At 41.2% G+C, this 25,518-nt stretch overlaps 1 protein-coding gene across 1 annotated transcript; it reads right to left on the bottom strand.

The window, feature by feature from the left end:
- Nucleotides 1-4,215: 4,215 nt before the first annotated feature.
- LOC133081214 (small integral membrane protein 19) lies at nucleotides 4,216-25,178 on the bottom strand. The gene is made up of 4 exons (XM_061177298.1): nucleotides 25,032-25,178; nucleotides 20,960-21,097; nucleotides 19,317-19,441; nucleotides 4,216-5,699 (listed from the first exon to the last, which is right to left on the bottom strand). The coding sequence occupies exons 2-4, from the start codon at nucleotides 21,091-21,093 to the stop codon at nucleotides 5,635-5,637; spliced, it is 324 nt and encodes a 107-aa protein (XP_061033281.1). The 5' UTR covers nucleotides 21,094-21,097; nucleotides 25,032-25,178; the 3' UTR covers nucleotides 4,216-5,634.
- Nucleotides 25,179-25,518: the final 340 nt, after the last annotated feature.

A 25,518-nucleotide genomic window follows, 5' to 3' on the forward strand; every position in this document is an offset into this window, starting at 1 on the left:
GTAGAATCACTCTCTTATTTAGGGATTCCAATGCATTTAATCATTTTGGTGGGGAAGAGGTGACATTCTGATTGCTAGAGTTTGAACTAAGATGATGGAGAAGGGCAGAATTGGATGTGGTAGCCAAATGAATAGGTGGAGTTTAGTTAATTGCTTACACAATGATTTCAGAGGCCGTAAAGGCTCTCTTATGCCTAAAAATTAAACTTCTCTGTAATGCCTGAAAACTTCATTCCTTTCCAGCTGAAGGCTCTCTCTGTTAAAATGCAGAACAAACAAACACCCTGTTTTATCAGTCATTTATACTTTTGTGGAAGTGTGTTTTAGATTCTTTCTTGGAATAGATTTTGATAGACAGAAGGATATTGGATACTGTGTGAAGAAGTAGAGAAGAAAGAAGCATAATGTTGTCCAAGACACCTTCAGACACACTGCCTGTTTTTCAGTTTTGCCAATGATTGGTGTGATACAAAAAATAGATTCTGGTTGACTAAGAAATTGACTGACAAATACTTTTTCTATAACTTAAAAAAGGAATTTCAAGCTTATAGAAATGTTAAAATAGTATAAAAAGTCCTATATACTCTTTATTCCCACTTGATAAGAGCCCTTACTTGCTCCATCATTGTCTTTCCCCAACTGGTCATTCATTATGCCTAGACTTTGCTTAGATTTGAGTTTCCAGCTGCTGTCACTTCTCTTTTTTTTCCCCCCAAAGAACTTCCTTTAGCATTTCTTTTACAGCAGATCTGCTGATGATAAAGCCTTTCAATTATCATTTACCTGAAAGTATTTCATTTATCTAAACATATTTGTAACAGCTACTTTGAAGTCTTTGTCTGATAATTCAACATCTGGGTCATCTTGGAGTCAGTTTACATTGACTGTTTTTTCTCTTGATGGACCACATTGTCCCATTTCTTCTCTTGACCGTGGATCACATTTTCCTGCTCTTCTCATTCCTGTAATTTTTGATTGTATGTTGGGCATTGTGGATGATGTGTTAGAGACCCTAGATTCATTTATCTTCTCTGAAAAGTGTTGAGTTTTGTTCTAGCAGGTAATTACTTTGGCAGGATTCAAATTGTATCTCCAGTGGTAGGCAACAGCTGAATACCCAGCTTAGTTCTTTCAGCCTTTCAGCTGTTTGTTTTCTGCCAGTCTCCTTAGGGTCTCTCATGTAGATTCGTAATTCAGGGATCAGCCAAGGACTTGGCAGAATTTACATGTATATTTTGGGGTGCCCCCTTCTGGGGTTCACTTCTTTCTGTGATGTTCCCCTCACTTTTCAGCCTAGAAGCTCTGAACACTGCCCTGTTCCTCAAACTAATTTCACTGTAGCTTTCTCCTTGAGTTCTAGCTATTCTCAACGGGTGGACTAAGAAATACCTTCAGGCAAAAAACCCATATAAACACAAATCTCAGCCAGTGCCGTTCCTTCTTTCAAGCGTCATCTTCTTCCTGGTTTGTCTGCTTATGGTTTCATTCAGATAGCTGTTTTTATGTTTTGTTCTGAACTCATTACCTGTAAAAGAGTTAGTCTGACACAATTATTCCTCCATTACCAGAAACAGAACCTACAAACACTTTTTAAAAATATAAAAAATAAACATCAATTCTGTAAATTGTTGCCAGTAAATTAATTATTTCAGCAACTACCTACCAAGTATTTACTTTGGGCTAGTTACCGTTCTAGTACTGGGCACTAGAAAGCATTTCAGACACAAGATTTATATTAGCTTGTAGTTAACTTAAATGGGCCTTTTTTTAAAACCTCAAGATAAAATGTTATTCAGAGACACTTGCAATCCCTTCCCCCAAAATGAATATAATAAACATACATTAACTTGTTATGTGATAAATACTTTACATTTATGTGGTGCATTTTTTTTTTCAGATTTCTGAGGCCAAAGGCATTTGCAGTTGAGTTTAATAACATCAATATTGGTTGCAGTTAAAAAGCCCCAACTATCTTCGGCTAGCTTGCAATTTGTCAAAATATTTTTTTCATACAACTCCCTGGGATGGAGCCACTCTTTCGTAACAGTGAGACCTCTGTCATTTCTTGATTTGGAAGAGAAGAAAGAAACTTTGGAACTAGAAACATCAAAACTAAAAGACGTGAAGAGCACAGTGGTCCTTCAGTATCAAATTTGGTGCTGAACGGCTACCAATAACCCCAGACAGTGATTGGCTTCCCCTTTGACTTATCACCTTCCTACCTCGGGTGTGGAATGCTGCATAAATGGCTTTAGCTTTTCACTATATCTAAATAAAATAAAGGTCAGCATAGACTCCAGTGCTAAAGGTCACTCGTTTATTTTGGGGCGAGAGGTCCAGGATAGAAGAAAGACGATCTGCTGCTGGAAGTTTCCATGTTCTTCCACCTCCTTGGTTCTTGGCTTAATTCCTCATCCCCACTCTTAAATCCTCAGTCAAGACCTGTCTCGCCCAAAGAGACTGATAGGAGGCTGAAGAGGGACAAAAAGACAGGTGGGAAATGTTTCTTGCTTTGTAGTTTTGTGTGAGTCTGGCTCTGGATTTATTAGGGTGTCAAGTGGGAAATAGTTTAAGACTAAGCTCCAGTCCCTCTTCTATGAGCCTCACTATTTTGCATACAGGTTGGATATAAGCCAGGTGTCCTTTTTACTTCCGGTTCTCCAGCACCTATTCCTATTCTGATTCTGTCTTTAGAATCAAATAGCCTATAGAGGATGACATATGGCTAGCACAGAGTTTGTCCTCCATACCTGTGTGTTGAATGAATCACCTGGCTCCCTGTAATATGCTTTGGTCCCTTCTCTCTCTCTTTTATTAAAAAATAAATGTATTTATTTATTTATTTATTGGCTGTGTTGGGTCTTCGTTGCTGTGCACGGGCTTTCTCTAGTTGTGGTGAGCAGGGGCTGCTCTTCATTGTGGTGCACGGGCTTCTCATTGCAGTGGCTTCTCTTGTTGCGGAGCACAGGCTCTAGGTGCGCGGGCTTCAGTAGTTGTGGCTCGCGGGCTCTAGAGCGCAGGCTCAGTAGTTGTGGTGCACAGGCTTAGTTGCTCCGCGGCATGTGGGATCTTCCCGGACCAGGGCTCGAACCCGTGTCCCCTGCATTGGCAGGTGGATTCTTAACCACTGTGCCATCAGGGAAGCCCCCTTCTCTCTTTAATTGTATTTTCTAAGATACATTTATTCTTTTTAAAAAGTTTTTATTTTATATTGGAGTATAGTTGATTTACAATGTTGTATTAGTTTCAGGTGTACAGCAAAGTGGTTCAGTTTTACATATACATATATCCATTCTTTTTCAGATTCTTTTCCCATATAGGTTACTACAGAATATTGAGTAGAGTTCCCTGTGTGATACACTAGGTCCTTGTTGGTTATCTATTTCATATATAGTAGTGTGTATATGTTAACCCCAAACTCCTAACTTATCCTTCCCCCACCCCTTTCCCCTTTGGTAACCGTAAGTTTCTTTTGTAAATAAGTTCACTTGTATCATTTTTTTAGATTCCACATATAAGTGATATATGAAATTTGTTGATTATTTTATATATAGTACTAAGATACATTTATTCTTAATATCTGAAATTATTTTTATTACCATTTTCTCTCTTATTTTTACTCAATACTTAAATATATTTCCGACGTTACAGCAATTTCACCCTAAACTCTGCATCTCGTTTTCTGATGAATCCTATCAGGAACTCCACCTGAAACGGTGTGGGGTCATTAGCAAGCATCTGTGCCCCTTGGAGCAGCGGGCTGGGCCCAGCTGTGCACCCAGGGAGGCTGCCCCTCCATGCTTACCGCGGAGCGTCTCATGCAGTAAGAGAGAAAAGAGGAAACAGAGAACACAAGTGTTCCTGACCTGTTTATTAGTCATGCCTTTTTTCTTCCAAAGAAAATAGTTCCATTGAACCCTTGGTGGATTCAGGGGCAGAAGCAGGACAATCAACTGGTGTCCCTTTGAAGTGTGGCTGCAGGGCATCCCCCGCTTTCCCAGCTCAGCTGTGGAAGCAGAGAGGAAACTTCAAAGGCGGACTTGCTGTTGATCCTGCTGGTGGAGGCGTGACTCCCATCAGCGGGCTTTAGAGAAGAAATGAGGAGGAATCTTCCTCTCTCACTTGCCAGAGTTCCACGCTCACCAAATGACCTGTCAGGTTTTAGTCGTGACTGTCTCTGTCTAGTGGATGCAAATAAAAAACCATCACAGTCCATTTCGTTGTGGTTGATATTTATTTAGGTACACCGTACAAATCAGCTGAGATAGCCAGTTTTCGTAATTTGTCCAGATTTGTGCCACACATCAGGGACAGCAGGTAAAGCGCTCCCGCTCCTGATTACATGAGAGCAAAGCAAAGTTTAAGAAGATTGTCCCCTTGCTGCTCTGCTATCCCCAGGCCATAATTGTAACTGTTTACAATCCTTCAGTCCGAGTATTCATTCTACATACAGGCGGTGCATTCAAACTCATCTGTGAGTTAAGAAAGAATTATTCCATTTGGTCAACAATTCACCTTGTACAACATAATATATATATTTGAAAGATTTAAATTTTAAAAGTAAATGCAACTTCTCTGAAATGATTTTATTTGGTCTAAACCTTTTCATTTAAGATTTATATTCTTTACTTCATAATTATAAAGGAAAAGGCAAAAATGCTTGAAATGTTAACTCTAACTCTTATAGTTTTGATTCAAAAACGAATTTATGGACAGTTACATGGACAATTGAACTTCCCTGCCACTATCTCCAACCAGCTTTTATTTAAATAAATATGAAAAACTGGGCGAAAACATTTCAATGTACAGTACAAAAATGGTACAAGATATGAGACTCTGCAGGGAAGCTTATGCTAAAAAAGCCTAAGAAACCATACAGTTACATTAAAGACTGATGGTCACATGACCCAAAAGCAAGCCGCTGACACCAGTCAGAGCTGCCCACATATGCCGCAGTATAGCCCCAGCACGGCTGAAAGAAGACTCTTCTGGTGGAAGAAACTCCTGGGAATACAATTAAGGGGAACAAACTCCAGTCACAGAAAACGTCTACAATTAACAGGGGGGTGCGTATCACAATTTCACAACGCAGAAAAGACAGTTTACTGTGCAAATTCTGAAGTAGCAAAGACGGTTAATTCGGTTAGAGGTAACAACAGCCGTAAGAACACAAGTTAGTCCGTTATCCATATTATATTTATCCCAGAACACAGTCGAAGAGGAAGTTATTCCAATGATTAGATTTTTATTTTTTAAGTTGGCAAAAAAGTTCCAAAGTGGCATCAGCTCCAGACTCTTGCTTCCAAAGATGTGTTTTTATTTCCTGATTGTATCCTGAAGGGATCAAAGTCTTCACAAGGTAAAGTCACCGTCTCTGGTGATAGTCTATCTTCCTAGGTACGTGCAGACTCTCTGTGTTCAGGCCTTTTGAGGAATTTCTAATTTGTGGAACAAATGATTTGGAGATGAGGTTTCAAAAAGTGAAACAAAACACACCAAAAACTTGGGGAAAAGTCACAAATAAAATGATTTTATGGAGACAGAAGTTTTAAAAAAATGCTGCTCGTGATTTAGCAGCGTGAGGAGACTGCACTCTTGAACAACAATCATTTCTGCGGCTCATTTTCTGAGATTTCATTCCAATGAGAGCTGTACACTGTCAGCTTGGCTCTGTGGCTGCTGATAATCATACTTTCTGGCTATTGAAAAACAAACAAAACAATAAGCAAGAAAAAAGGAGATACGATTAATAAAATCGCAAAATAATTATGAGCTCACATCATTAAATCACAGTCAAGTCATGATTCTCAGTAAAGAATTAGCTTAGAATTAAACAATTTTTTATTCATTAGAGGAAATTTATTATACTTCATGATCCTCTAATTTCTCAGCAGTGCTGATATCCATTTTTGGATGTTTATTATTATTGTTTTGTACATCAGGATTATTCAGAGCATTGAAATATAGGGTAAACACTAATTAAGCTACTAAACTTAAATTAACATTCTGTAATGTCCTTCTTTCTTATTCTGCATCTCCACCTCGAGATAAGTTAATAATAGTGCTTTTGTCCACATCGTAAGGAATTTGACTATATTTTAAATGACAAGTCTAAGAGATTTACTGAACATTGTCAGTAATATAAACTAGAAGAAAAAACAGCCTTGCAATTCTGTGTTCTTTTTGTGCTTCTGAGAAATATTTATTGAAGGTCTTAACCTGAAACTAGAGACAGTGCAGGGCTAAAGTCTTTGCAAATGTCATTCACTGCTTGGCTTTCAAACTTTCAGTCTCTTCATTAAGTTTTTACCAGCCAAGGAAGAAATACTATTTGTTTATATACTCAGGGTGGATCCAGATTATTGTGGCCGAAAGCTTTACAATTTTGGGAGTCCTCTTTAAGGAAAAGAATTTTGTTTGCTATTTCCTTTTGAACCTCCAGACTAAGTCAGGACTAGATATGCCATCAGCACTAAGAATGATGCAATGTGATGGGACTCTTTATTTTTATTTCTTTATTTTTTAAATAAATAAATAAATTTATTTATTTATTTATGACTGCATTGGGTCTTCGTTGTTGGGTCTTATTTGCTGGGCGCGGGCTTTCTCTAGTTGTGGCGAGCGGGGGCTACTCTTTGTTGCGATGCGCGGCCTTTTCACCACGGTGGCTTCTCCTGTTGCAGAGCTCGGGCTCTAGGCACGCGGCTTCAGAAGTTGTGGCACGCGGGCTCAGTAGTTGTGGCTCACAGGCTCTAGAGCACAGGCTCAGTAGTTGCGGCGCACGGGCTTAGCTGCTCCGCGGCATGTGGGATCTTCCCGGACCAGAGCTCAAACCCGTGTCCCCTGCATTGGCAGGCGGATTCTTAACCACTGTGTCACGAGGGAAGTCCCTGCGATGGAACTCTTTAAATGTGCAAATACTCACTATTTACAAGTACAATGGCTTCCAAAGATGTCCACATCCTAATCCCCATAATCTGTGAATATGTTACCTTCTGGGGCAGAAGGGACTTTAAAGATGTGTTTAAGGTAAGGACCTTGAGAAGGGGGATTACCCTGGATTATCTGGCCCAACCTGATCACAGGGGCCCTGAAAATCAGAGAACCTTTCCTGGCAGAGTTCAGAGAGAGAAGGAGCTATAAAAATGGAAGAATGATCAGAAAGATGCCGTGCTACTGGCTTTGAGGATGGGGGAATGAAGCCACAAAGCAAGCAACACGGGTGGCTTCTAGAAGCTGGAAAAGGCAAAGAAACAGCTTCTCCTTTAGAGCATCCAGAAAGAAACAGAACTCTGACGACACCTTGATTTTAGCCAGTGAATCTGCTGTAGGACTTTTAATCTCTAATTTTAAGATCTGTGTTGTGTTAAGCCACTGAATTTGTGGTAATACAGCAGCAACAGAAAACTAACATGCCTTACAAACACAGGTGTTCTGATAAATTTCATTTTATGCCATTCTCATCAAAGAAGAAAAACAGCTGTACACTGGCTTTATAATTGTATATGCTATACTACTGAATATTTTTTGATAGGATCTAACTTCTGGTTTTTGTTTGTTTTTTGTATTTGGCTGTGCCGCCAGGCATGTGGGATCTTAGTTCCCTGATCAGGGATCGAACCCGGGCCTCTGCAGTGAAAACACCGAATCCTAACCACTAGGCCACCAGGGAACTCCCACAAACTTCTGTTTTGACTAGGCATCAATGAAAACCTAACTCTTTACTTATAATTTTCTATACAGAGCTTCTGGTTCCTTGTTTTTGTTTTTTAAATACTTAAATTTTCTTAAGGAAATTTTTTTTTTTGAGGTGAAATAGAAAAACATACAACTTGCCATGTTAACCGTTTTTACGTGTACAGTTCAGGGACATTAACTGCATTCACACTGTTGTGCTGCCACCACCAGCACCCTTCTTTTGATCACCCCACACTGACCTCTGTCCTCATGACACAGTAACTCCCCACTCCTTCCTCTCCCACTCCTGGTGACGATTCTGCTTTCTGTCTCTGTGAATTTGCTACACAGAAGAGAAATCACACAATATTTGTTCTTTTGTGACTGGCTTCTTTCACTTCACAATAAAAATAATTACGAAGCATAATGTCTTCAAGGTGCATCCGTGTTGTAGCATGTGTCAGAATTTCCTTCCTCTTGGGATTTCCCTGGTGGTGCAGTGGTTAAGAATCCGCCTGCCAGTGAAGGGGACATGGGTTCGAGCTCTGGTCCGGGAAGATCCCACATGCCGCGGAGCAACTAAGCCCATGCGCCACAACTACTGAGCCTGCGCTCTAGAGCCCACGAGCCACAACTACTGAGCCCACGTGCTGCAACTACTGAGCCCGTGCACCACAACAAGAGAAGCCACCGCAATGAGTAGCCCGTGCACCGCAACAAAGAGTAGCCCCCGCTCACTGCAACTAGAGAAAGCCCGCGCGCAGCAAAGAAGACTCAATGCAGCCAAAAAAAAAAAGAAGAATTTCCTTCCTCTTAAAGGCTAATAACATCCTATGTACGTATAGACCACATTCTGTGGATCCATCAGTAAAGGACACTTGGGTTGTTTCCATCTTTTGGGTACTGTGAATAATGCTGCTCTGTTACATTCAGTTTTACTTCTTATTCTGAACTAGTAACACATGAATGCAAAAGGGACAAAAGAGGAAACAGGGAAGGTGTACCTTCCTCCCACCTGATTAGTCCTGCAGCTCCTTTCCCCAAAGGAACTGCTGTTACTACTTCTCAGGATAAAATTTATGCTGAAGAAGTTTCTAGAGGTTCTACTTGTGTAAAAAATATATATATGTTTTTTCTACTTTTCACCTGAAATTCCACTCTACCCGAGACATATACCAGTAACATCTTGCTGATCACTCTTTCTTGCTTCTTTTTATGTGTGCGCGCAAACACACAGACATCTTTCTTTTAAAAATATCCAGATGGAAGGGATTAACCAAGATGGCGGAGTAGAAGGACGTGCTCTCACTCCCTCTTGCGAGAGCACCAGAATCACAACTGGCTGCTGGACAATCATCGACAGGAAGACACTGGACTTCACCAAGGAGGACACCCCACGTCCAAGGACAGAGGAGAAGCCACAGTGAGACGGTAGGAGGGGCGCAATCAGAGTAAAATCAAATCCCATAACTGCTGGGTGGGTGACTCACAGACTGGCGAGCACTTATACCACAGAAGTCCACCCACTGGAGTGAACGTTCTGAGCCCCACGTCAGGCTTCCCAACCTGGGGGTCCGGCAACGGGAGGAGGAATTCATAGAGAATCAGACTTTGAAGCCTAGTGGGAATTGATTGCAGGACTTCGACAGGACTGGGGGAAACAGAGACCCCACTCTTGGAGGGCGTACACAAAATAGTGTGTGCATCGGGACCCAGGGGAAGGAGCAGTGACCCTGGGGGAGACTGAACCAGACATAACTGCTGGTGTTGGGGGGTCTCCTGCAGAGGCGGGGGCTGGCTCTGTTTCACCGTGGGGACAAGGACACTGGCAGCGGAGGTTCTGGGAAGTACTCCTTGGCGTGAGCCCTCCCAGAGTCTGCCATTAGCCCCACCAAAGAGCCCGGGTAGGCTCCAGTGTTGGGTTGCCTCAGGCAAAACAACCAACAGGGAGGGAACCCAGCCCCACCCAGCAACAGTCAAGTGGATTAAAGTTTTACAGAGCTCTGACCGCCACAGCAACAGTCAGCTCTACCCACCTCCAGAGCCTCCCATCAAGCCTCTTAGATAGCCTCAACCACCAGAGGGCAGACAGCAGAAGCAAGAAAAACTACAATCCTGCAGCCTGTGGAACAGAAACCACATTTACAGAAAGATAGACAAGATGAAAAGGCAGAGGGCTATATACCAGATGAAGGAACAAGAAAAAACCCCAGAAAAACAACTAAATGAAGTGGAGATAGGCAACCTTCCAGAAAAAGAATTCAGAATAATGATAGTGAAGATGATCCAGGACCTTGGAATAAGAATGGAGGCAAAGATTGAGAAGATGCAAGAAATGATTAACAAAGACCTAGAAGAATTAAAGAACAAACAAACAGAGATGACCAATACAATAACTGAAATGAAAACTACACTAGAAGGAATCAATAGTAGAATAACTGAGGCAGAAGAACGGATAAGTGACCTGGAAGACAGAATGGTGGAATTCACTACTGCGGAACAGACTAAAGAAAAAAGAATGAAAAGAAATGAAGACAGCCTAAGAGACCTCTGGGACAACGTTAAACGCAACAACATTCGCATTATAGGGGTCCCAGAAGGAGAAGAGAGAGAGAAAGGACCAGAGAAAATATTTGAAGAGATTATAGTCGAAAACTTCCCTAACATGGGAAAGGAAATAGCCACCCAAGTCCAGGAAGCGCAGAGAGTCCCATACAGGATAAACCCAAGGAGAAGCACGCCGAGACACATAGTAATCAAAGTGGCAAAAATTAAAGACAAAGAAAAATTATTGAAAGCAGCAAGGGAAAAACGACAAATAACATACAAGGGAACTCCTATAAGGTTAACAGCTGATTTCTCAGCAGAAACTCTACAAGCCAGAAGGGAGTGGCATGACATACTTCAAGTGATGAAAGGGAAGAACCTACAACCAAGATTACTCTACCCGGCAAGGATCTCATTTAGATTTGATGGAGAAATCAAAAGCTTTACAGACAAGCAAAAGCTAAGAGAATTCAGCACCACCAAACCAGCTCTACAACAAATGCTAAAGGAACTTCTCTAAGTGGGAAACACAAGAGAAGAAAAGGACCTACAAAAACAAACCCAAAACAATTGAGAAAATGGTCATAGGAACATACATATCGATAATTACCTTAAACGTGAATGGATTAAATGCTCCAGCCAAAAGACACAGGCTTGCTGAATGGATACAAAAACAAGACCCATATATATGCTGTCTACAAGAGACCCACTTTAGACCTAGGGACACATACAGACTGAAAGTGAGGGGATGGAAAAAGATATTCCATGCAAATGGAAATCAAAAGAAAGCTGGAGTAGCTATACTCATATCAGATAAAATAGACTTTAAAATAAAGAATGTTACAAGAGACAAGGAAGGACACTACATAATGATCAAGGGATCAATCCAAGAAGAAGATATAACAATTATAAATATATATGCACCCAACATAGGAGCACCTCATTACATAAGGCAATTGCTAACAGCTATAAAAGAGGAAATTGATAGTAACACAATAGTAGTGGGGGACTTTAACACCTCACTTACACCAATGGACAGATCATCCAAAATGAAAATAAATAAGGAAACAGAAGCTTTAAATGACACAATAGACCAGATAGATTTAATTGATATTTATAGGACATTCCATCCAAAAACAGCAGATTACACGTTCTTCTCAAGTGCGCACGGAACATTCTCCAGGATAGATCACATCTTGGGTCACAAATCAAGCCTCAGTAAATTTAAGAAAATTGAAATCATATCAAGCATCTTTTCTGACCACAACGCTATGAGATTAGAAATGGATTACAGGGGAAAAAACGTAAAAAACACAAACACATGGAGGCTAAACAATACGTTACTAAATAACCAAGAGATTACTGAAGAAATCAAAGAGGAAATCAAAAAATACCTAGAGACAAATGACAATGAAAACACGACAACCCAAAACCTATGGGATGCTGCAAAAGCAGTTCTAAGAGGGAAGTTTATAGCTATATAAGCCTACCTAAAGAAACAAGAAAAATCTCAAGTAAACAATCTAACCTTACACCTAAAGAAACTAGAGAAAGAAGAACAAACAAAACCCAAAGTTAGCAGAAGGAAAGAAATCATAAAGATCAGAGCGGAAATAAATGAAATAGAAACAAAGAAAACAATAGCAAAGATCAATAAAACTAAAAGCTGGTTCTTTGAGAAGATAAACAAAATTGATAAGCCATTAGCCAGACTCATCAAGAAAAAGAGGGAGAGGACTCAAATCAATAAAATCAGAAATGAAAAAGGAGAAGTTACAACAGACACCGCAGAAATACAAAGCATCCTAAAAGACTACTACAAGCAACTTTATGCCAATAAAATGGACAACCTGGAAGAAATGGACAAATTCTTAGAAAGGTATAACCTTCCAAGACTGAACCAGGAAGAAACAGAAAATATGAACAGACCAATCACAAGTAATGAAATTGAAACTGTGATTAAAAATCTTCCAACAAACAAAAGTCCAGGACCAGATGGCTTCACAGGTGAATTCTATCAAACATTTAGAGAAGAGCTAACACCTATCCTTCTCAAACTCTTCCAAAAAATTGCAGAGGAAGGAACACTCCCAAACTCATTCTATGAGGCCACCATCACCCTGATACCAAAACCAGACAAAGACACTACAAAAAAAGAAAATTACAGACCAATATCACTGATGAATATAGATGCAAAAATCCTCAACAAAATACTAGCAAACAGAATCCAACAACACATTAAAAGGATCATACACCACGATCAAGTGGGATTTATCCCAGGGATGCAAGGATTCTTCAATATACGCAAATCAATCAATGTGATACACCATATTAACAAATTGAAGAATAAAAACCATATGATCATCTCAATAGATGCAGAAAAAGCTTTTGACAAAATTCAACACCCATTTATGATAAAAACTCTCCAGAAAGTGGGCATAGAGGGAACCTACCTCAACATAATAAAGGCCATATATGACAAACCCACAGCAAACATCATTCTCAACGGTGAAAAACTGAAAGCATTTCCTCTAAGATCAGGAACGAGACAAGGATGTCCACTCTCACCACTATTATTCAACATAGTTCTGGAAGTCCTAGCCACGGCAATCAGAGAAGAAAAAGAAATAAAAGGAATACAAATTGGAAAAGAAGAAGTAAAACTGTCACTGTTTGCAGATGACATGATACTATACATAGAGAATCCTAAAACTGCCACCAGAAAACTGCTAGAGCTAATTAATGAATATGGTAAAGTTGCAGGATACAAAATTAATGCACAGAAATCTCTTGCATTCCTATACACTAATGATGAAAAATCTGTAAGAGAAATTATGGAAACACTCCCATTTACCATTGCAACAAAAAGAATAAAATACCTAGGAATAAACCTACCTAGGGAGACAAAAGACCTGTATGCAGAAAACTATAAGACACTGATGAAAGAAATTAAAGATGATACCAACAGATGGAGAGATATACCATGTTCTTGGATTGGAAGAATCAATATTGTGAAAATGACTATACTACCCAAAGCAATCTACAGATTCAATGCAATCCCTATCAAATTACCAATGGCATTTTTTACGGAGCTAGAAAAAATCATCTTAAAATTTGTATGGAGACACAAAAGACCCCGAATAGCCAAAGCAGTCTTGAGGGAAAAAAACGGAGCTGGAGGAATCAGACTCCCTGACTTCAGACTATATTACAAGGCTACAGTAATCAAGACAATATGGTACTGGCACAAAAACAGAAACACAGATCAATGGAACAAGATAGAAAGCCCAGAGATAAACCCACGCACCTATGGTCAACTAATCTATGACAAAGGAGGCAAAGATATACGATGGAGAAAAGACAGTCTCTTCAATAAGTGGTGCTGGGAAAACTGGACAGCTACATGTAAAAGAATGAAATTAGAATACTCCCTAACACCATACACAAAAATAAACTCAAAATGGATTACAGACCTAAATGTAAGACTGGACACTATAAAACTCTTAGAGGAAAACATAGGAAGAACACTCTTTGACATAAATCACAGCAAGATCTTTTTTGATCCACCTCCTAGAGTAATGGAAATCAAAACAAAAAGAAACAAATGGGACCTAATGAAACTTCAAAGCTTTTGCACAGCAAAGGAAACCATAAACAAGACGAAAAGACAACCCTCAGAATGGGAGAAAATATTTGCAAACGAATCAACGGACAAAGGATTAATCTCCAAAATATATAAACAGCTCATTCAGCTCAATATTAAAGAAACAAACACCCCAATCCAAAAATGGGCAGAAGACCTAAATAGACATTTCTCCAAAGAAGACATACAGACGGCCACGAAGCACATGAAAAGATGCTCAACATCACTAATTATTAGAGAAATGCAAATCAAAACTACAATGAGGTATCACCTCACACCAGTTAGAATGGGCATCATCAGAAAATCTACAAACAACAAATGCTGGAGAGGGTGTGGAGAAAAGGGAACCCTCTTGCACTGTTGGTGGGAATGTAAATTGATACAGCCACTATGGAGAACAGTATGGAGGGTCCTTAAAAAACTAAAAATAGAATTACCATATGACCCAGCAATCCCACTACTGGGCATATACCCAGAGAAAACCGTAATTCAAAAAGACACATGCACCCAAATGTTCATTGCAGCACTATTTACAATAGCCAGGTCATGGAAGCAACCTAAATGCCCATCGACAGACGAATGGATAAAGAAGATGTGGTACATATATACAATGGAATATTACTCAGCCATAAAAAGGAGCGAAATTGAGTCATTTGTTGAGACGTGGATGGTTCTGGAGACTGTCATACAGAGTGAAGTAAGTCAGAAAGAGAAAAACAAATATCGTATATTAACGCATGTATGTGGAACCTAGAAAAATGGTACAGATGAGCCGGTTTGCAGGGCAGAAGTTGAGACACAGATGTAGAGAACAGACATATGGACACCAAGGGGGGAAAACAGCGGTGGGGTGGGGATAGTGGTGTGCTGAATTGGGTGATTGGGATTGACATGTATACACTGATGTGTATAAAATTGATGACTAATAAGAACCTGCAGTATAAACAAACAAACAAAACAACTAATACTAAACTTTCATTGGGTTATTTGTATGAAAATATGTTAATATAAATGTTTCAGACAAAAAAAAAAAAAAAAGGATGGAAGACCAGCAATGTCATTCTGGAGCAATTTCAAGAACATTCAAGGCTAAAAGTCTGAGCAATTTTAATAAATGTTACATGTGTTAGGCTAAGTTTTCAGAGTCAGTTTTTTGAAAGTTGAATGGTTAAAAAATAATAACTTATCTCTGGAGAAAGGAACACAGCAGATGAGCCTGGGGTGCTGACACCAGAAGAATAGTTGAACTCATAAATCTTTGGATGTGACACTGGAAAGACTATTTCCAACAAAAGAGGCATATTCCCTAAGAACTGAATCAGCTCCAAGAAGGCCAGACTGACACTGACATGGAAAGAGAGAGCCCATGACAATTGTTTCCCACAGCCTTGGAAATGAAGAAAAGCCTTGGGTGTCTAACACTTCAGGGGTCTTCTCTGGTGGAGGGAAGTGCAGTGGATGACCTAAAAAATGATGTTGTTTATATAAGCCTCATATCAGGGAAAGGGTAATCTTATAGACATGGATTCAGGATATGAAAAAACAATATGATGGTTGTCTATCCAACCAGAGTTGAATGACCCAGTTGGTCATGATGTGTTGTTCATTTTATATACTGTTGAACTCAGTATGCTGATATTTTGTTTATAATATTTGCATCTTTGTCATGAAGAATATTGGTCTACAGCTTTATTTTCTTGTAATATCTTTGTCTGGTTTTTTTATCAGGGTAATGCTGGCCTCAAAACATTAGCTGAGAGGTATTCTCTCTTCTTTTTGGAAGAGTTTAGTAGAATTGGCAGTGTTTCTTTCTTAAATGTTAGTAGAATTCACCAATGAATCCATCTGGGAGTAGAATTTTCTGTGTGGGAAGATTTTTTTTTTTTTTACTAGAAATCACATTACTGTGGTTGATATAAAGCTATTATATTTATTTTTAAATTAGGTTTTCTAGTTTGAGTCATTCAAGGAATGTGTCCATTTATTCTAAGTTGTAGAAATCATTGGCATGAGGTTGTTCAAAATATTATCTTATTAACATTTTAGTATGTGTAGAATGTGTGCCAATGTCACCTCTCTCAATTCCAATATTGACAATTTTGTATCCTTTCTTTTACTTTTCTGATTAGTCTGGTTAAAGATTTGTCAAGTTTTAAAAACCTTTTCAAAGACCAGAAAAAAAATATTTGGTTTTAATGCCTTTCTCTATTTTTTTCTGTACTCTAGTATACTGATTTCTGCTCCAATACTTATTCCGTCCTTTTTTTTTTTTTTTTTTTTTTACTTACTCTGCATTTCATTTGCTCTTAATTTCCTAGTTTCTTAAGGTTGAAGCTAAGGTCACTGGCTTTATACATTTCTCTGTTTTTCAACATAGGCATTAATGCTGTAAATTTCCCTCTAACTATTGTTTAAACTTTATATATATAAATACATATGTATATTTATTTATTTATATAAATTTTGATACGTTGTACTTTCATTTACATTCAGGTCAAAATGTTTTCTAATTTTTTTTTTGCTTCTTTTCTGACATGTATTATATAGAAGCATGGTATTCAGTTTCCAAATATGTGGAGTTTTCTAGAGATCTTTCTATTTCTGAATTCTGATTTAGTTTCCTTTTGGTCAGAGACCATATTTTGTATGACTTAAATCCTTTTAAATTAATTAGACTTATTTTAAAACCAGAATATGTTTTTTCCTAGTAAATGCCCCATGTGCACCTGAAAAGGAAGTATATTCTGCTATTGTTAGGTGGAGTGTTCTATAAAGTTCAGGTTGGTTGATTGTTGTGATGGTTACTTTTATGCATCAACTTGACTGGGCTAAGGGATGTCCAGATAACTGGTAAAACATTCTGCATTTCTGGGTGTATCTGTGAGAGTATTTTTGGAAAACTTTTACATCAGTAGACTGAGTAAAGAAGATGGCCTTCACCAATGCAGGTGAACATCATCCAATCCACTGAGAGCCTGAATAGAACAAAAAAGGTGAAGAAAGGACAAATTTGCTCTTTGCTTGAGCCAGGACATCCACCTTCTAATCTTGAGCATCAGCACTTCTGGTTCTTGGGCCTTTGGACCCCGACTGGGACTTACACCATTAGCTCCCCTGGTTTTCAAGCCTTCAGGTTTGGACTGAAACTACACCACTGGCTTTCCTGGGCCTCCATCCTGAAGATGGCAGATCATAGGACTTCCAGCCTCCATAATTGTGTGAGCCAATCACTCACAATAAGTTTCTTTCTATATATCTATACATATCATGTTAGTTCTATTTCTGTGGAGAATCCTGATTAATGCAATTGCATTATTGAAGTCTTTTATATATGTAATGATTTTCTTTTTACTTTTTTATCTACTATTGAAGTAGGAATATTGAAACATTTAAATATACAAAAAAAAAAAATATATCCAGTCTTTTCCCTCGAGTCCCACAGTGTTCCCATCAAGGTAATGAATGTTAATAATCTGATGTGTATCTTTCCAAGCCTTCCTCCAGGCTTGTGTAATTATACAGAACATTTTTAGAAACAATCCAATCAAAAAATGGGCAGATGACCAAAATAGACATTTCTCCAAAGAAGACATACAGGCACGTGAAAAGATGCTCAACATTGTTATTTATTAGAGAAATGCAAATCAAAACTACAATGAGGTATCACCTCAACCGGTCAGAATGGCAATCATCAAAAAGTCTATAAATAATAAATGCTGGAGAGGGTGTGGAGAAAAGGGAACCCTCCTACACTGTTGGTGGGAAGGTAAATTGATACAGCCACTATGGAAAACAGTATGGAAGTTCCTTAAAAAATTAAAAATAGAGTTACCATATGATCCAGCAATCCCACTCCTGGGCATATATCCAGAGAAAACTATAATTTGAAAAGATACATGCACCCCAATGTTCATTACAGTGCTGTTTACAATAGCCAAGACATGGAAGCAATCTAAATGTCCATATACAGATGACTGGATAAAGAAGATGTGGTACATATATATATATACAATGAACTATTACTCAGCCATAAGAAAGAATGAAATAATGCCATTTGCAGCAACATGGATGGACCTAGAGATCATTATACTAAGTGAAGTAAGTAAGACAGAGAAAGACAAATATCATATGATATCACTTACATGTGGAATCTTAAAAAAAAAAAGATACAAATGAACTTATTTGCAAAACAGAAATAGACCCACAGACATAGAGGACAGACTCCTGGCTGCCAAAGGGGAAAGGAGTTGGGGAGGAATGAATTGGGAGGTTGGGATTAACATATGCGTACTACTGTATATAAAGTGGATCATCAATGAGGACCTACTGTATAGCACGGGGAACCATACTCAATATTTTGTGGTGACCTATAGGGAAAAGAATCTGAAAAAGAACATATATATATATATATATATATATATATATATATATAGCTGAATCACTGTGTTGTATACCTGAAACTAATACAACATTGTAAATCAACTATACTTCAATTAAAAGAAAATTCTATAGAACATTTTTATTACACGTAGATGGGGATGTTTTGGTCATTTGATTTTAAAGGAGCAGTACCCTAGCATATATATAATTACATCTTGCCTTTTCTCATTTAATGATACACCACGGAAACCACCCCTCATTTTTTTAAATGGTGGCATCAAAGGCTGTGGCTTGGATGTACAATTCATCCTGGCTCCATGCCCTTTAACCTTTGTTTCTTCTCCACCACTTACTCACAGGGTTTAATACCACAGGACATGTTAATAACCTCTGGCCTGGAAGCCATTCCTATACTGCTATGGCTGCAGCACATAGTAATTTAATTGTAATAGAAGTGACTGCAAACTCTATAAACACAAAATTTCAAACCTAAACTAAAGTAGGTTCAACTCAACGTCCCCTCAGCCAGATCCCCAAAATGCTCTTGGCCACCTCAACGCCACTGCAGACGAGGGAAGTGCAAAGGAGGGAAATTAGAGAAGGATGAGACAGCAGCCTCACCGATTGTTAAGGCATCTAATTTCTGCCAAATTTTCAAAACGTGAAACACGTTACTAGGGCTCTTCTCAGGGTCTTGGAAGGGCCCCAAATAAGTGAAGTGTCCTGAAACACTAACTTCATGCAAAACGGGTTTGCTGATACTGTGTTGAGCAACTAAAAAAGGCCCTACGTTTTCATTACCAGCTATTTCTTTCTTAAAATAAAAAAAAAAAATTTTTTTAATTGAAGTATAGTTGATTTACAATGTTGTGTTAGTTTCTGGTGTACAGCAAAGTGATTCAGATATACATACATATATTCTTTTCCATTATGGTTTATTACAGGACATTGAATATAGTTCCCTGTGTCATTATTAGCTATTTCTGACAACCTTTGCCAATGAGACTCAACCCCAAAGAGTTTATTTTAAATATGCTTACGTATGTAATTAAGCACAGAATATACTTACAAATGGAGTACATTTCCAGTTGCTGTCTTAAACGAATTTTGCTTATTGTGTCATAAAAGTTGGGCTCTGACAGAGTGTCTGTTGGAGGTGGCACACTGAATATCCTCATAATTTTCCTTTTATTTCTAAAACACAAAACCAATGCAGAAAAGAGATTTGTATTCATAGCTGTAGGACTGTAACATTCACACGATCCTAGTAACCAGAAGCTGCATTAAAAGGACGTTAAGTGGCCATGAGTCCATCTTCTATTTTGTTCCCGTGAGATGCTTCCTGGGCTCAAGTATTCTTTCTTTCACTAGAAGTATGAAGCTGTACGTGTACAGTCACAGGATTATAAGAAAGAAAAGGCAGTAGCTGAACACGCCCACTTCATACAAGAAAGTGTCTCCCCTCAATCCCCGCAAAAGAGCCCTGTTGTACGGAAAAATGCTCAGACAAAAAAAGTATGATTTTTTTTTTCCCTCCCTCTCATGTCATGCAAATAAAGCTAAGTTATTGCAGGCAGAGAATAAACAGAATGTGAGCAGACCTTAATTTTGAAAAACAATGAATAAACGATTTCTTAAATAGAGTAGCATGGCCTTAGTGGGTCATCTAGTTAAAATTAACAACAGCCTGTCTCTGCCTTTAAAACAGTGGGGTGGGGAGGAGACGGTGGCTATTTTTAGGGGAAGGCTGTTACCTGCCAGTGGCTCCCCCATGCTCTGTGGAGGCCTCCTCTCGCCTCCCGCCCCCCGCCCCCCCAAGGGTCCAGGCGGACAGTGGGCCAGCGGCTCAGGGGTCTCAGGGTCGGGAAGGGCGAGCCTGCAGGTCCCGTGGCAAGTGTGGGTCTGAACTGTTCCCCGGGCCGAGCATCAATTATTCTTGGTTGACTAATTATCCTGAACTGTCTAATGCCTTTGACCTTGGTACAGGACGCCACGAAGCACGTGGCTACGGGCAGGAGCAGCTCAATCCAACTACTGCTGTTTTTCCTCTTCAAAGCACGCCCCTCACCGTGCGTTTTTTTTAACTTGTACTTGAAGGAAAGGAGCCAGGGAGTGTGGAAAAGAACAGTTGAATTATGCTACAGCATCTGGAATCACAGCAAGAAATATTTATTGAGGATTTACACCATGTGGCACATCAGGGACACAAAGGTTAAATAGAAGTCCTTGTTCTCAGGGGACTGAGTTTTGGGGGATGGACAGACAAGTAATTGGATCATACCAATATTATGCACAAGAAACAGAAGGGAGGGCTTGAAATGTGCGAAGACAGAATTGCAGAACACATAGGAGTTAGAGTTTGTGCGTTTCAGGGACATTGGCCCCAAATACGTGCTCATCCAAGGGTGACAGTGAAGCTGGCTGAATGAGAAAACTGAGCTGTACCAGAAATGATAGAATAGGAGTATAGAGCAGCTGGTCTGGGTGCCAAGAGCTGCACTTAAATCCCCATCTCTCAGAGCAACTGGGTTTTCCAAGCCAAATCCTGGTGTCCAGTATGTGAGGGCTGACCCGACTAGACAGTGATTTCATAGCAGGAACAAAAATGCTGATGAAATTATTTTTGTGCATTTAACTTAGATCAAACAAAGAAATCTGCAAAACTTATAAATGCCCAGGTTCTTATCAACCCTGAGAATCTAAAGCCTTTACCTCTTGGCATACATGAAGAGCCCAAAGCTGACAAGGATCACTACCAGGTACACGTTGGTGGCTTCATTCCAGGCCTCGTGAACGCTGTAATCGATGGAGCCCTCGTCACCCATCACTCCGTAACCGCCAGGCATGGGACTGTAAGGCAGAAAAGAGGGCAGGGTTTCTTTCAGTTAGTGATGGTGTGATGGCTGGACAAGGGCTGGCAAACAGAGGGCCTGCTGGCCAGCTCCAGCCCCCTGCCTGTCTTTGTATGGCCCAGGAGCCAAGAATGGTTTTACATGTCTAAACAGATACATTTTAAATGGAGCATCTTCCATTTTTGCCTCACAGCCCTCAAAGCCTAAAATGTTTACCATCTGGCCCGTTAAGAAAATGTTGGCCAACCCTGGTCTAGATCACTAAGACATGGAACACATTTTCGCCTATTTCTGACTTTGAAACACCACAGCTCCTACATAAAGGTTCAAACTCGGGATTAAAAAATCATATTTCTAAAAGGATATGGGTTGAAATGTCACTGCACGGTTTCCAAACTGTAACTATCACCCAGATGAAAGCAACTGAATGCTTAAAACAGAGGTCCACACAACTGGCTGGGATGCTAAGAGAGAAGGACAGCGTTAGACTCGTGACAGCAGTCTGGATGAGATGCGCCAGCCAGGACCGCGCTCTTCCACAGGCCCCTGACACACCTGGAAAACGAAAATGTCTGCAGCTTTATCTAGTTTTGGCCTCCTGGCCCACTGTGGAAGCTATGGGATAAAAAGTTACTTTTAGCTATTTACACAGCTGTGACTTCTATTCAAGGAAATGCATTCTTTGGACATTCCCACAGAAAATGAATGGTAACAGCAAGTGTATCAAGTAGCAAGGGACAGCTACTGGTTTCTTATCTGCATTTGGGAAGTTCATTGAATTTTTCCTTAAAGAGAAAGTTCTGCTCTTGTAAGTCTAAGTAAAATGACCTAATATGTGAAAGAAATTCAGAAGTGTTGTTTTAGATACTCTATCAAAAGGAGAAACACTGAACAAATGACAGGTGATAACTGTACTGTAGTTTCTACTAAGATAGTCATTTTCTAATACCAAGGAAAAAAAGTACCTGGAATGTCCAAGAAATTGTTTTGCAACTTTCTCTAGACATCCTACAACAGTGAAGGCATTGCAGAAATTCCTCCACTGAAATATCTTGCAATCTGTCCTGTGAGCCTCCAAAATGTTTTTTTTTTTTTTTTAAAGGAGAGTGATGGTCTTTTTCTTTTTGTTTTTTAAATATTTATTTATTTAGTTGGTTGCACTGGGTCTTACTTGCGGCAGGTGGGCTCCTTAGTTGCCTCTCCAGGGCTCATTAGTTGCGGCTCGCCAGCTCCTTAGCTGTGGCATGTGAACTCTTAGTTGCAGCATGCATGTGGGATCTAGTTCTCTGACCAGGGATCGAACCCAGGCCCCCTGCACTGGGAGCACGGAGTCTTATCCACTGTGCCACCAGGGAAGTCCCCAAAATGTTCTTTAGTGTAGATTTGGCTCAGTAAGTTAATAAGTGTACATTAAGGGCAGAGTCTGTTTTCTTTCTTACAGTTTGCCTCTGCATAAAATGAATGAAATTTCCTTGGGGTCTGCTCCCAGGCCAGGTGGCATGTTGGCCCCGTTCTGGCACCTGAAGTCTCTGTCAGACGTTTGCGGACAGACTGTATTAAAGTGAGTATCGTGAATGGCCATATAACTTAAATTCTAGACATTGAGGGCAAGAGTCATTCCTCTGAAACATCTATTGGTGTCTGATGAGCATTAAGATTGGTCTTTTAAAAATTAGCCAGAGAATAATAAAAACAGAACTTAAAACTTTATAGATGCAAGATCTAAATATTATTAAATCGTTAAACATACCCAATTCCTAGATATTAAAGATTGGCTATGGATTTTTTTTTTTTAAGAGAGTGGGAGGCGCAGGCGGATTTGGCATTATTCAGAGTTTCAATTCTTATTCCTTAAAATTGAACTCCAGAGTTTCTCTGGATGTAACATTATTCATAGTAAGTAATCAGCCTACCTTAGGAATGGAAACTTTTGGAACATCAGAGACTATAATTGTCTTTACAATGGAATCTAGAATTTTTTTCTAGATTTTCATTGGTGCCAAAACAAAATAAAGATGACTGTTTTTGGCCATAAGAGATGACTTCAGAGGTCTGATTTGAGGTGCTGCGGAAGGGCCGGCACGGCCATGCAGTGACGGTGGCAGGTTTCAGGATTGGGCGTTACTAACAAATTGGAGAAGAAAAGGGGAGCAGACTTAACAATGGCTACTGAAACATTTTGCAGGTGCCCTTTATCTGACACACTATGCAAGTGTTTCCTACCTGTTTCCTAACACCTGACTGGATCTGAGCCAGGTGAATTTCTTGCTTCAGTGTTCCACAAAATTCTGTTCATGTGCCACTCAATAAATGGTGTATTCTTACAGACCTGTCTTCCTCCTCTTACAAATATGCCAGTTTTTCATTATACTTAGAGAAGGATTCTGAAATTCTGCTGACCAAGAATGGTGAAATCTTACTGTGAATTATACAACTTGATTGGTACCCAATGACACTACTGTTCTGGGGACACGCACTTGAGTTATTTTTAGTAGTACAGTTGTGAAAGACTTGCACCGAGGGTAGGCCTTTCCTGCTTGGTCCTCCATCATGACCAATGGCATGCCTTTTTAAGACTGCCAGGAATAAGGAACGGTCCTGTACAAAGTCACAGTACAGACCACGGCTCCCATGTGGCCTGAACTATGACCAGTGCCCTCCCAGCTCGCCACAGTCTAACCAAGTGTACACACACACACCTGCTGAGCGGCTACTGCACACCTCACAGCCTCCCTCTAAGTCTAAAGCACCCAGGGGCGTTACAGTGGTTCGTTCCTGGCAAGTTAATGGATGTTTCAGCAAGACCATCATGTGCTTGGATTGTCATTCAAGGCTTTTCTGAGAAAACTGCACCTTTTTCACATATTTTTCCTGTAAATTAGTGCTTGAACTATTTCAGTAAGGAGTTGCTAGGATGAGCTGAACGTAACTATCCAGAGATAAAGTTGGCAAAATGTGACAACTGGGGCTTGATTTCAGTTTGACAAACTTTTAAGTAGAGAACTAGTACTCTTCTTGGGATCAAGCGGCTGTATCATTAAGTTTTAAATTTTTTCCCGTATTTGGGGTTCCCGATGCCATGTCTAGGTGGTTCCGTTTTGAGGATCACTTGTCATCATGTCTTGAATGTTATCCATTTCGTCTCTCACTTAGAGCTTTGCTATTTTGAAACAAGTTCAGATTGGAGTCACTCATACAGGTCTACAAGCTCCTTACAACACAACCCATCGCATCAATGTGGTTTTCCCTCAGTCCTCTGAAACGCTAAAGGCTTGGGTTGCTGAAGTGGGAGGGTACAAGGTCACAGGCCTTCAACCAGCAAGACGAAGGTAATTAACATCTGAGGGGCCTGTGCTGGGCAGTCCACATATGCATTCCTTGTCACCATCACCCTGCTGGGAGGCACGAAAGCTCCACCTGGCAGACGACGCGGGGTGGGGGGCTGGGTACACAACTCGTCCAAAACCACCCAGGCTAGCGAGTCGCATGCTGGACTCCCAAACGTGGGCGCTTCCGGCCCTGCCCAGACTCGTGAGACCTGCCAGTCCCGGAAAGAGGAGCAGTCTAGCGGGCAGACAATGTAACCGCCACCCCGGCAGGCGGGGGGGGGGGGCCGGAGCCGCCAGGGCTCGGCCGCCGCAGGCTGCGCGCGGTGCGATCCTGAAGCGCGCCCGCTCCACCCCCCATCCCCCCCATCCCCCCATCTCCCCCATCCCCCCATCCTCCCATCCCGGGTGCCCTGCGCTGCGCAGGCGGCGGCTGCCGCCTTTCGATCCGCGATTCTGGAGCTGCGGGCCTCACTGTTCCCTCCGGCCTGGGGCGCGGCGGCAGAGGAGCTGGGACGGCCGGGCGCGGGACTGGTGGCGCCCTCGGGCTCCCTCCCCTCCCTCTCACCCTCCCCGCGCATGGAGGGGCGGGGCGGGGCCACTCACGCCGCTCGCTCTGCAGGCGGCACGCGGCCCGGCTGCTCCGCTTGGCGCTCTTTCCCACGCAGTCGCGGCCGGACGTGAGGAGCCGGTTACCGCACGGACCGGACGACCTCTGCTTCGTCATTTCCTGCCGGCCCGGCGGCTTCCGGATTGAACGAGGAGCCAGGTCTTCCCCCCCCCCCCTCCCCGCCCCCCTCTCAGTGTGCGAACCGGAGGGACGCCGCGACGGCCCCGGTGCCGCCCCCCGGGCGCGTGAGTGCAGCCCGGCTCCCTTCCCCGGCCTCGCGGCGCGGCGCTGGCCCCGCCCCCGCCCCTCCCCCGCCCCTCCCCCGCCCCTCCCCCGCCCCTCCCCCGCCCCTCCCCCGCCCCTCCCCCGCTACCCCGGGCGGCGACCCCGGGCGGCGACCCCGGCGGCGGGTCTGGCCGCCCCCGCCTGGAGTCCACGTGGGTCTGGCCGCGCCGCGTCCGAGCGCGCGGGGAGAGGGGACGG

This window comes from Eubalaena glacialis, chromosome 20, assembly GCF_028564815.1.
Source record: "Eubalaena glacialis isolate mEubGla1 chromosome 20, mEubGla1.1.hap2.+ XY, whole genome shotgun sequence".
Classification (NCBI taxonomy): Eukaryota; Metazoa; Chordata; class Mammalia; order Artiodactyla; family Balaenidae; genus Eubalaena; species Eubalaena glacialis.